This window comes from Procambarus clarkii, chromosome 34, assembly GCF_040958095.1.
Source record: "Procambarus clarkii isolate CNS0578487 chromosome 34, FALCON_Pclarkii_2.0, whole genome shotgun sequence".
NCBI lineage: Eukaryota > Metazoa > Arthropoda > Malacostraca > Decapoda > Cambaridae > Procambarus > Procambarus clarkii.
This window is the reverse complement of record NC_091183.1, coordinates 36,309,819-36,322,765: the sequence shown is the minus strand read 5'-3', so window position 1 is coordinate 36,322,765 and position 12,947 is coordinate 36,309,819. Positions and strand designations below refer to the sequence as shown.

At 41.3% G+C, this 12,947-nt stretch overlaps 1 protein-coding gene across 4 annotated transcripts in view; it reads right to left on the bottom strand.

Annotated features, from left to right (window-relative positions):
* LOC123761973 (uncharacterized) overlaps positions 1 to 9,676 on the bottom strand; it is a 34,145-nt gene extending 24,469 nt beyond the window's left edge. For 2 of the 4 annotated variants that reach the window (XM_069335801.1, XM_069335802.1), the window contains exons 1-4: positions 9,352 to 9,674; positions 6,756 to 6,941; positions 6,413 to 6,604; positions 6,052 to 6,158 (exon numbers count right to left, since the gene is read on the bottom strand). In XM_069335801.1, coding sequence (XP_069191902.1) covers positions 6,052 to 6,158; positions 6,413 to 6,604; positions 6,756 to 6,941; positions 9,352 to 9,397 — 531 coding nt within the window. In that variant the 5' untranslated portion in view covers positions 9,398 to 9,674. Of the gene's footprint in view, positions 1 to 6,051; positions 6,159 to 6,412; positions 6,605 to 6,755; positions 6,942 to 9,351 lie in introns of all 4 variants that reach the window. The other 2 variants (XR_011230294.1, XM_069335800.1) reach the window with 2 other exon arrangements.
* Positions 9,677 to 12,947: the final 3,271 nt, after the last annotated feature.

Below are 12,947 nucleotides of genomic sequence, written 5' to 3'. Positions count from 1 at the left end.
AAGGCGTGATTCACCACATGTGTGTAACATACAGTACTGGGAGTGATTGTCTTCTTTCTCCAGCCCTCAACAAACTTGATAGTTCAAAATGTGAACTTTTGGGGGGTACTGGTCGGGGGTACAGTACTTTTGGGGGTTCTGGTCAGGGGGACAGTACTTTTGGGGGTTCTGGTCAGGGGTACAGTACTTTTGGGGGTTCTGGTCAGGGGGACAGTACTTTTGGGGGTTCTGGTCAGGGGGACAGTACTTTTGGGGGTTCTGGTCAGGGGGACAGTACTTTTGGGGGTTCTGGTCAGGGGGACAGTACTTTTGGGGGTTCTGGTCAGGGGGACAGTACTTTTGGGGGTTCTGGTCAGGGGGACAGTACTTTTGGGGGTTCTGGTCAGGGGGACAGTACTTTTGGGGGTTCTGGTCAGGGGGACAGTACTTTTGGGGGTTCTGGTCAGGGGTACAGTACTTTTGGGGGTTCTGGTCAGGGGGACAGTACTTTTGGGGGTTCTGGTCAGGGGTACAGTACTTTCGGGGGTACTGGTAGGCCTGGTCAAGGACCGGGCCACGGGGACACTAAGCCCCGAAATCATCTCAAAAGATAACCTACTGTGGGAACCGACCTGTGAGATTTATATTTATTTAATTTATATGAATTTATATAAAATTTATATTTACGTTAATTTATATATTTAGATAGCAATTCGTATGATGTTTAACGGACTGTTTTTCTGCAATATTCTCACAACTCAATTCCTTGCACATTAGGAGGGTTATATTAAATTTATATATTTGCAGCCAATCAAATTACAGTATTAAACTACATATATTAATAAATAAATTGAGGTGCCTTATCTTATTGTATAGTAGGCCTAGTCCACCGGGTATAACTAGGATGTAGACACCAAATAATCCTCGTGTGAGGCTAGCTTCCAACACCCGAGTAACTGATGTACCAAGATTAATTCTTGCTTCCTCTTCTATAATTCCTGTCAAAGGGCACTAGCTGTAAAGCCGGAATCCTAATATATGACAGCTATATCAGATGAAACATTTGTTACATTATTAGATAAGGACCAAGGATTAATTACCTAGGTTGAGTCGTTGCCTCGTGTTCTAACAGGAATTAATCATATTTACCTAACATTACTGGCCAATAATGACTAAATAGGAATTCGGAAAGACACTTCCCTTGTTTAGACGGTGACTGCGTGTTAATGATGGTAGAAGCACTAATTTAATCTCCATAACACTGCGTCCAAGGGAACTTACAGAAGCTGAACTCTCTCCCCAGCGACTCTGTTCTTAACCATGGTTGACCTCCCTCACCACTGACGCCTGGCTCTCCTTGTCCAGATGTCAATAAGTGATAGAAGGGTCACATTTACTCTAATTTGATACTGATAATTATGTTAATTCAAATGAGATGTTTTTATGATGTTATAAGTCCAAAGATTACTGTGTTAATAATAATTCCCAACAGAATAGCTGGTGAATTTATAGTGCCATTTGGCAATAATATCTGATTTTCTATTGACGGAAAACTCCACTGCGCCACGTCTTCTATGGGAGAATTTATATATATATATATATATATATATATATATATATATATATATATCTATATATATATATATATATATATATATATATATATATATATATATATATATATATATATATATATATATATATATATATATATATATATATATACAACACAGCAGCAATATTATCTGCCTCTTGTATTGAATATTAGTAAATGGTGTCGGGTTTTCCGACAGGTACAATAATCAATGTTTTGCACACTACATTCACTGTCGCTTCATTATTATCATTCTTCTTTGTATGAATAGAGAAATCATAAAAAATATTGTGAGAATGTTGTGTATTTAAGACATTCTCGAGGACTACCGTAAGAATGTTGTGTATTTGAAGACATTTTCGAGGAATACCGTAAGATATTCACGAGGGCTATCGTATGAATGTTGTGCATTTTGAGACATACTCTAACATACTCTTGTTTTTATCACAATTATTATCTAGCAACATTAGTATTAGTTTTGTCGTGCTATCAAACATGTATCAATAATTTCCAATTGAAAACGTATACTGCACATACATTCGCAGGTGTTGTGACTAAGGAACTCACTATCAATGAACATATGATCAGTGAGATCTCATGATAGCATGTCTGGATAGCATGTCTGGGTGTTGATATATGGTCCTGGCTCTATCTTCAATAATTCCTCAGAGGAAGCGTCCTTTGTCAGCGCTTGAATACCATACAAAGGCGTCGCTTTGGTCATAAGTACAGGGACGGTATAATAACGGTGCCGCATCTGGGCAACTGAGTCCAGGCATGAAGACTTTACCTTCAGAAGGACATAACTGCTTTGGAGAGAATTCAACACCGGGCGATAAACATTCTCCCAGAAATAAGTTAACTCTCACACCAAGAATTGTTGACCGAGTTAACAACATTGCAAACCAGACATGATAAGACTATCTCATCGAAACCTTAAAATACCGAACAGAAATATCCAGACAACTTCTTTAAAAGGTCAAGTTCAACACAAACAATAGGCTTCAAGCTCAACAAGCCACATTATTGGTCAGAAAATAGGATATGCTTTTTCCACACACAGGGTTATAAACCCATGGAACTGCCTACCCGTCGAACCGTAACTGCCAAAGTATTACTACAGTTTAAAATTCCCATGGAATTTTTTTTTAGCAGTAATGGGGAGGACCTCTGACAAGCCGCCGGTTTCCTGTCCCCCATCGTGACCACTAAGGGTGGTGGCCCTCAGGTAAATTCATGTATCTGAATATAAGGAAGCCTAGTCATCGCTCATGTCCTCTGTTTGAATTCCACATAAGTAAATGCTTCACCCAAATAGGACAAAAAAATTATTGCCAGCTAAACATAAATACCTAGCTAAACCTAATGTAAGCCTAACTATACAACAAATTTCAATATATAATAACTTATACTTGATAAAATACTGATTTTAAATACAGAACATGTTTGAAAATTTACGACTGAGGCTTTGGGGTGAGCCATAACCTGAGCGTTGTAGATGTAAAACATATAAGTTGTTTACAAAGTTTGGTACTTTGTAAACCTTTCCTTGTTGTGACCATTCTTGACCAGGTTGGTGGAATAACTCTATTGGTCTCATACTTTTGAGGAACGAGCATAAATCTCCGATGATTCGGGCGAATGAAATAGGTTAATGCTCGGTAATCCAGCTCCCAAACCAAGTGTTTATGAGTAAAGAAGATTTTACACACAAGAGATTACGTGAGAGATGTTGTTAGTTTCTCTTGCGGAGCTCAAGGCCTCTCAATACTCCACGCTAGTGCTGCAAACACAAATAATTGCCCACAGAAACAAAACAACTACCTCTCCTAAGACTAACTACACAAAGCTGTAATAAAAATGTATTAATATATATTGGAGACTTATCGGTTTTGGTTGCACAGAACGTTAAATGTGACGAATGCGTCTTTGGTGGCGGCTGGAGGAAACCTAAACACATAATCTATCTTAGTCTTTCCTTGTAGCCTAACGCATTCTGATCAGCGGCGTGAGGATGGCATCATCATCGCTTCACACACACTGCCTTTATTTACGTGAACACACATACCTGTGTGTGATTGATCAAAATTCCTGTCTATCTCTGCTTACGTCCACGTCATAAACATGCTATATTTCCTTTTCCTTTTACATTGAGATGTGTACGTAATCCACAGAGCCGGACTGGAGTGTCCGGACACCATGGCGACGGGTCAATACAAACACAACTCTTTCATCACTTTCCGCTTTACACTATTTACGGCTCCAACTATGTAGTTTGCTTAATAAATCTTTCCTAACAAAAAAAATTGAAAATGTTCGACGATCGTAAACGCGACTGATGCAATAAAAATCCATGTATCGACCAGTTGTATCTAGTGAAGAGGTTCCGAGTTGCTCATCTTGTCTTAAATATTCAAAACGGTCCGGACCAAGGGGTACTTACCGTGGTTAGTGAGAATTATTAATGCCTGCCGAATAGTGGACACAACCTCACGTAGAGCAATTTTACCGTGTTGCAAAATAACCACAGCGTTAATTGAACATGTGTGTGTGGGAACTACCTTTACCTAAATGTGCTCACCTAGATGGGCTTACAGGTAAGGGGCGCCTGACAGCTGGGTGGACAGCGCTTCGGATTCGTAAGAAAGAAAGAAGTTAGAAATGTTCGGAAGACAGAAAGTTAGGGAGACATGATCACGACCTATACAATACTCGGAAGATTTGGCAGTGTAGATAAATTGTTTAACACTGGTGGTATGCGAACAAGGGAACACAGGTGGAGACTGAGTCCCAAGTGAACCACAGGGACGTTAGAAAGAACTTTTTCGGTGTCAGAGTAGTTAACGGATGGAATGCATTAGGCAGTGATGTGGTGGAGACTGACTCCATACATAGTTTCAAATGTAGATATGATAGAGCCCAGTAGGCTCAGGAATCTGTACACCAGTTGATCGACAGTTGAGAGGAGGGGACCAAAGAGCCGAAACTCAACCCCCCGCAAGCACAACTATGCAAGTAGAACTAGGTGAGTACACTGGCTGGTGGGAAGAGGACGAGAGATGCTAAAGTTCAATGATCAAGTTAACACCTTGGGGGTGAAGGTTGGCCCCACAGTGTGGTGGAACAGCCTCCTGCTCTACAACACGGGGGACCAAGGCGGCAACAGCGGTGCTTCGCAGCCCTGCCCGGCCGTCACAGGTGCAAAACTTAACATACATATAAGTAAAGGCAAGGACCGAGGCCTGGGTGAAGGGGTCATGAGGGTGAAGGCTGGGACCGAGGCCTGGGGCCATGTTTGGCTGTTGTCAGGCCAGCAGGTGCTTCATACATCACTAATGAGGACGTCACTCACCTCGGGTGCTTGACTGACCACATACCATCACTCAGGCCAACCTTTCATCAAAAATGATAGTATCTATAGTTACTGTGGATAGAAGTACAAAATATGGACTGTTGTACCCAAAGTACGTTTTGTACTGATGACTTTGTAAAGAGCGCGATAAAATAATGAAAACTATCATTTTCTAGATCTAGTACAGTCCATATATCTACTAAATTAGGCCTAATACTTTATATGTTATGCCTAGGATGGCTTATTTAGACCTAGGAGAGGTTAGGTTAGCTTTATGGTTACTGTGTTCCGCTTTTGTTGTGCCTATTAATGCCGCAACACGTGAACTTTGTAGAGTAGAACACGCCATAGTGTGCACAGTCCAGCCACAGTAAATATTGGTGCTTTCATTTCGCAAGTGTGTAGTCATTTATTATGCACCTCATACCCATGTCGAAGGCGGTGGTGGAAACCGTTAGAGGCACACAATGGATCCAAGAACTGAACCCCGACAGTTCATTTAGCTAAGCAAGTAACAATCTTGTGACGCTAGTTACACAATTTTTTTTTTAATATTTACATATTTCTTGAACACCACTGATGGAGTTATCTCTGAATTCCGTGATTTGTCTCGCATTCAATTATATAATGACAAGTATGTGAATAGTTCTGCAGACAGTTTACATTTAGTCAAGTCTACATCAGCAGGTGGTGCAAACTGCCAGAGGTAATTGTAGCCGAACCTAACCCTAGCAGTGGTAACATCTCAAGATCTGCTAACCTTATTGGATGACCCATAGACGTGCGGTTCTTCCTGCATAATTGAATGAATGATACATGTAGGAATTGTGAATTGCCCCAACATTCGGAGACCAATATGGGAAGGAATCCATAGGAGACTGAACTCTTAGTCCATCTTAGGAAAAACTCCACTTATGCTAAGTTAGAATATACTATATATTAGCTAGTTATGGCCTATAGGGGTATCATTGAACACTGGAGCATATGGTCCATTGGTGGCACACTGTAGAAGGAGGATGGCAGCTCTGATAGAGGGCGGCCCCTGAGAGCACCTCCTGTACCATAACCAACTCTCCCTCCCACCCTATGGTACCCCCAACCCCACACACCATGCTGGGGTACTCACCCGCGCCACGGGCCCACGGGGGAGGCCGGAGGGAACGATGTTGTACACATCGGAGGTGTTGAAGCCCATGTCTGCCACGGTGGAACAGTCCCTCGGCATGGGGCAGTCTGCACCGAGCAAAATTCATATGAAATCATGTACTGGGGAAGGCTCTTAATCAAATTTTACAAAATTTCTGACGAGTGAAAGAATATTTATATTAAAATAAATTGTCAGAAATTCAATGCAGTTTCGATTACAAGTAACATTTTAATACAACATGAAAGTAATTTATTTGACTATAATTATGTTTCAAAGATATCATCCCAGACCAGACCTCACTCCTAGCCTGTCCACACTGACCTGAACAGCTGTGCCTCACCTTCATCACAGACGTCGTAAACATTACTCCACTGCCTCAGAAGGCACTGAGAGAGCCTGTCTGGCTCTCCTGAGAGCCACACCAAGGGCGCCACACACTGGTAGTAGTAGGCAGCGTTGTCGACTATGGTGGTGGTGGTGGTGTTTGGTGGTGGTGTTGACGGTGACGAGCACACACCTACACTTACAGAACCTGTCCATACAAAGATGTCTGAGTTATTACTGAGGCGGTACTTGTATCACTGCAACTTTACCCATCTAAATGTGCTTGCAAGCTCGACTGTCAGTAGGTGGTGGGAACAAACACAAGGGAAGGGAAATAAACACAAGGTGGGGGACCTCACCACAGCTGACGTTATCCTCCAGCTGGCCTGGGCCACACTGCGTCTGATAGACGACGTCTCCCGTGCTCCACAGTCTGCCGGAACACAACCACAAGGTCTTGTCCATCTGTGTTTGTGTCATCCCGGAAGATTGAAGTGGGGTTATGCAGCTCAGGCCCCTGACGCCTCTAGGTCCTACCTCCCCTCCTGTTGCCGGAGAGAGAAAAAGGAAGCGGCGGTTAGTGTGTGGGATATACTATGCAGCAGCGGGGGCACACAATATATTATAATGCGGTATTAAGGCAGTGTATGTTGCATACACACAGGTGTATTATGACTGTCAGCTTCTGAAGCCCGTCTCTCAGCCTCCACCACTGGGTTCTATCGTCTTTAGTTTCCTAGCGAGTGTGTAGAGTCTTCCTCTGCTGGTTCACTCTTCACTTCCCTGACACTGAATAACAAGTTATGTATCTCACTTGGGTGTTAAGTCTTAATTAGCGCCCCATTTTTCGTCCCCCTTACAAGTCAAGCAATCTGTCCGTCTTTGTCGATTCCACTGAGTATTATATATATCATGATCATGTCTCATTTGTTTCTTCTCCTCTCCAGTGATGGGATTTTCATTTTTTTTAGTTAATTCCCATAATTCATGACACACACCATTTTGGCTGTGGATCAGGTTGGGTTACAGCAGACTTGAATCTCAAGTCAAAGATATGTCTCAAAGATATAATCTCAAGTCAAGGGGGCGTCTGGTTCCAAAAATGCAAAAATGAAAACTCGTTCGATTTCAATCAAACTTTTTTCACATGCTCTATATGAAAAGTGTTTCATCTGGTCCAAGTTTCAGCATCGTAGCATAAATAGGAAGGGAGAAAAAAAATATTGAAGTAGTTGTGAAAATTATGCAAAAATGGTCAAAATCGATTATCAAACAAAAGTGTCAACTGAAATCATAGCTATGACTCTTTGCTATCACAATAGCATATATTAAACAAATATTATAATTAGTTTAATTGGAAAAAAAATTAATAAATAATACTTTTTTTTCTTAATTTTTTTTCCAATTAAACTAATTATAATATTTGTTTAATATATGCTATTGTGATAGCAAAGAGTCATAGCTATGATTTCAGTTGACACTTTTGTTTGATAATCGATTTTGACCATTTTGGCATAATTTTCACAACTACTTCAATATTTTTTTTCTCCCTTCCTATTTATGCTACGATGCTGAAACTTGGACCAGATGAAACACTTATAGACACACATTTCAATTTTTTTTTTCGGGCGATTTGCATCAAACTTACACACCTGACTGCACGTAAGCCTATCTGTAAGGATGCCAATTTTGGAGAAAATTGGTTGATGTCAACCTCAGCCACAGATTTTAGAACCTTTATTCATTTCTGTTTTTTTTTCAATTGACACAAACGTTTACAAAACTGTTTCATTTTTTATTCAATTTACATGAAACTTACACAGTATATGTGGAGGGCATGTCTCTACATTTACTAGATAGCATTTTTCTCTAAGTTCATTTATTGATTTTATAATAGCAATAAACATGCCATATTTGCATAATTTTTGGGGGAAACTTTGAAAATTTGTATTAGGAAAACTAAAGATGTTTTGGAAATTCTCACACTAGCAATCCTTTATTATATGCTAATGTGTCAGAAAAGTGTCACAGAATAATTATATCTGAAACGTGTGTTCTGAAGTGTAGACTTGAAAATGTGTAAAAAAACGTTGAAAAAAAAAAATCTCCCTTTCTATTTACGCTGCAGTACTGAAACTTGGGACAATTTCAGCACTTTTCATATACAACTAGTCAAAAAATATTGGTTGACACTGAACAACTTTTCCGAAACCCAACCAGACTCCTCCTTAAGTTTTGTCGGAGACAGGAAGCCTATCCCGAGGGTCGAGCCTGTGAACCTGTGCAGACGAGGAGTCACAATAACGTGGCTGAAAAATGTTGACCAAACCACACACTAGAAAGTGAAGAGACGACGACGTTTCGGTCCGTCCTGGACCATTATCAAGTCGACTTGATAATGGTCCAGGACGGACCGAAACGTCGTGTTTCTTCACTTTCTAGTGTGTGGTTTGGTCAACACCTGGGATCCTCAACTGTGAGTCCAAAACGTAGCCACTGTACTACCGAGACCCCAACGAGACATGACCACCCAGAAGCAGTTCTCATAACCTCTGACCACAACATGTTAGTACCTCTGACCACAACATGTTACTGGTGATTTTAACATTTGCCTGATGTTAGTGATGACTGTAACTAACAAGTCTTACTGACAACCCAGTATTGCTTAATCTGCTTACCATACACAGCCTATTCATACACGCTCACACAAATGCTTCCACCGGCCTCATACTTTGAGAGCCTACCTAAACTATTCATATGTATTTGGATCACAACACTTGACTGATATTACTGATGACTAACACTGACTCATGAAAATAGAGTAATTAACCTGGCACTTGACTGTGTCGTAAGAGGTGAGTGTAGGACCAATGTGTAACAGGATGAAAGTGGTTGGAGTAGCTACTACCACAACATAACCCAATGTTAACTGGTGAGTGTATGGTAACTTCTCACCTGAGAGTAGGAGAGGTAGGAGAGGAAGGAGGCGCCGCCAATCCATGCCCTCCTCGAGGGCCACCTCTGAGGGCTAGCCGTAGCAGCTCTTCTTGAGTGGGAGCGTTGAAGGCGAGCTTCAAGAATGCTATGCTAGGTTGGAGGAGGTTAGAGGTGTAGCGAGACTGAGGAGAGGTGTGCAGGGTGTGGTGGCTGGCCCCGTAGTGAACCCAGCGCTGCCTGTGGGGGGCAACTTCACCTGTCTTCAAACCCCTCCCTTTCAGTCCCCACCCCGCTTAACTCCCCCTTTTTCTCTCTTCCTTTCCACCCTTTTCCCCTCTCCCAATCCGCAGCTTTTCGCACTATAACCTGGAATTATAAAACAATATTAGTAATAGTGTTTTGTGCAGCTGTCCCAGCCTTCCCTGTACACGCGGCCCAGCTGAGAGCTGCTAGCATCGTTCAACCTGAGTAAGAATAACTGATATTATGTGACAATATTACTATGAATGTTTACTCTTGTTTAACAATATGGGTATTAACACAATATGAGCGACTACCAACATTACCCTGCTAACACTGTTGCTTGTGTTGGTTGATGTGTGCTAGCCGCCTCACGCCCCCGCCCTCCGCCAGTGCTCGCCAGAGCTGCCCGCTGCCTCATGCCTATTTTCATTATTTATACCAAAATTATGGTGTCAGATACAAATTTACGTTATAGTTTTGTGTATAATTAGGTGCTAACGTACTAGGCCTAATGTAGTCCGTGTATGTTGGGCCTATGATGCTTGGTTAAGCTTAGATGTATTAAGGTGTTGTATTAATATTTTATTAATACAACACCTTAATTTTTTTCTATATAACATATTTTTCTATATGTTATGTCAACATGTCGGACGAACAAATTTCAAAAGTACAAAATGAGAACCGTTATCCAAGTTGAACAGTCCGTTATGAACGAAGGTTTTGGGCGAGAGCGTTGCTAACACAAATAAACCACTGGATCACGTGACTAGGCCTAGCCTGGGACATTTCACAAAACATTACAAGTTCCACAGTTCCTCCTGACCTATATATATGACCTGTGTATATAACCACATGTATATATACATATACAAATCATTTTTTTCGTTAGACTAGATTATGAGTGAAGTCTAGTAAATGTGATTATACAGATAAGGTGGCCTGTGGAGGGCCGGCAAGAGCCCGTGACCAATGGTGGCTCCTGCAGAGGGTTGAGTGTGAGGTGTACAGAGGGCAGCTCACCACGTGGTTGTGGCAGCACTCGGGGTCAACCTGCAGGTGCTCCGTCAGTCCCCGGTTGGTGAGTTGTGAGGGCAGCGCCGTCTACAGTCACCTGCGGCCTCTGTCATGGCCTGGTCCTGCACACATGTCCCCTGGGGTAGCTGCTCATCCCCTGGTGGTGTGCTGGGGTGCAGGAGCACGCGGGTCCGGGCCCTGGCCTGTGGTACAGTAGGTGTAACACTGCTGGGGGACCCCGTCGCCCGGAGCTCTGTCGGGCGCCCGGCGGGCACCGAGAAATGAGGTACCTCTTGTTGTATATATTTTGATTCCTAACAGTACATGCATTACGGGCTCACTATATCCCGTGCTACATAGACATAGCTAAATCTAAAACAACAACAAATATACATGCAGTTCATTCTATGGAAATTTCCTGCTGAACTAATGAACCTAAAGCCTCCAGATCGTCACTACACACTCTCTTTGTCACTGTAACCATCTGCCCTACCCTTCACCACCTTCCCTACCCTTTACCACCTTCCCTACCCTTTGCTACCTTCCCTACCCTTTGCTACCTCTTTTCTTCACCACCTTCCCTTTAACCATCTTCCCCAAACAATGTCTTCGTCAAACTACATAAGAATAACAAATATTTAATCATCAGGTATGAAATAATATGCTTAATGAATCCTAGTGAGGATGTAGACTTTTATTTAGAGAATGGAAATTAGTGTAATTATTTTCTTTATTTAATAAAATACAATATAAATCATATATACATAAATTTTACAAGGCAATACTACATTACATAAACAGTAGTATAATTCTCAGTAAACCAGTGTTTCATATTATCACAGAGCATGAACTTTAAACCCCTAAATGTTATACTTATTACCATTTCATGCATGGGAGTAGGAGGGTAGGCTCCTCCAGCTCTGGTAGGCTACCCTAATCATTATAGACTTTTCCAGCCCTCGTAGGCTACCTCAGTCCGTGTAAGCCTTCCCCCAACACATGTAGTGTTGGGGGAAGGCTGGGTACACCAGCCCTTGTACTGCTCCTAACAAGCTTTTAAATGATGCATATTTCTTCATCAAATTTAATGTGTCGTTAGCTGCATATTTCATAGGTCCATAAACTTGATATATCTAGTTGTCAATAACTTTTATGTTCATCAATTATGTTGTTTATCTGAATATATATCTGCAACATTGCGGATCTTAGTTGAATTATGTATTTTAGAAGATGAGGCTATATTTTTTTTAATGAGCACTGAAGGGATCATATAATACACTTGTTATTACATAATTTCTTTCACAATGTAATGCCTTATTGGCGAGCAATCTTAATTCTATCAAAGTCAAAGTCCCTTTTGCATGATCCATACAAATCCCTGTTAGGCCCCATCTGGATTAATGTATCCAAGAATGGAGACTTCACCGGCATAAATGATTAGGAAAATGTTCAGAGCCGAGCGACAAAATTAATTTAGAACAACTATCATATCAAGGAAGTTTGAGGTCCTTAACAGCACCACGAACCAGGTCGTAGAGACATTAACAATGCTGAACGATTAAGATGTTCTTTAAACAATCCAATGTTACTTAAGAAGCAACAACTTCAAGCTCAACGAGCCACAATGTAGGACAGAGAACATGAGATGTTTCTCACCTCACAGTAGTATACTCACGAAGGCGCCTATCCTTCCAACCTGTAAATGTTATTGTAATGTTTCAGTTCAAAATATATCTGGATAATATCCTCACGAATAATGAGGTGAGCTTTACAAGCCACCGGTTAACTGTCACTGTCGAGACCACTAGAGCTTTTGGCCCCTCAGGTAAATTCAGCTAGATTCTGAGGTTAGGTGATGTTTAGGATATGTTAATTTATGTTAAGAACGAATTGAAAATGTGGCAACTTGTCACTATTAAAACTGACTGCAAGCCAATCAATTTTAATTGATTTCAGAGTAAACTCTGAATCTACTGTACGTACGCTCTCTGTAATTAGGTTGTGCTTATGTTCTTAAAAATATAAATTTCCTAAACTTACCTATATTCGAATTATTTTTGCGAAGGTGGCTCACACTATACTGGTATTGGGATACGGGCTCACCATAGCCCGTGCTACTTGGAACTTTGTTCCAGGTAGCGAATCTTTAACAACAACTGGTATTAGGTTCGATTGCCAAGCAGGATAATTGCCTAGGAACTAAGCAACAGTTCTCGGTTACAACCTAAGGAAGGCCTGGTTGGTTAGAGGACAACTCGATAAACCACAAATTTCCTTTGCCCGAAAATGAGAAATGGTCTCAAAAGTACATCTGGATTCATTTTCATCTCACACTCGGGAATCACAGGAAAGACATA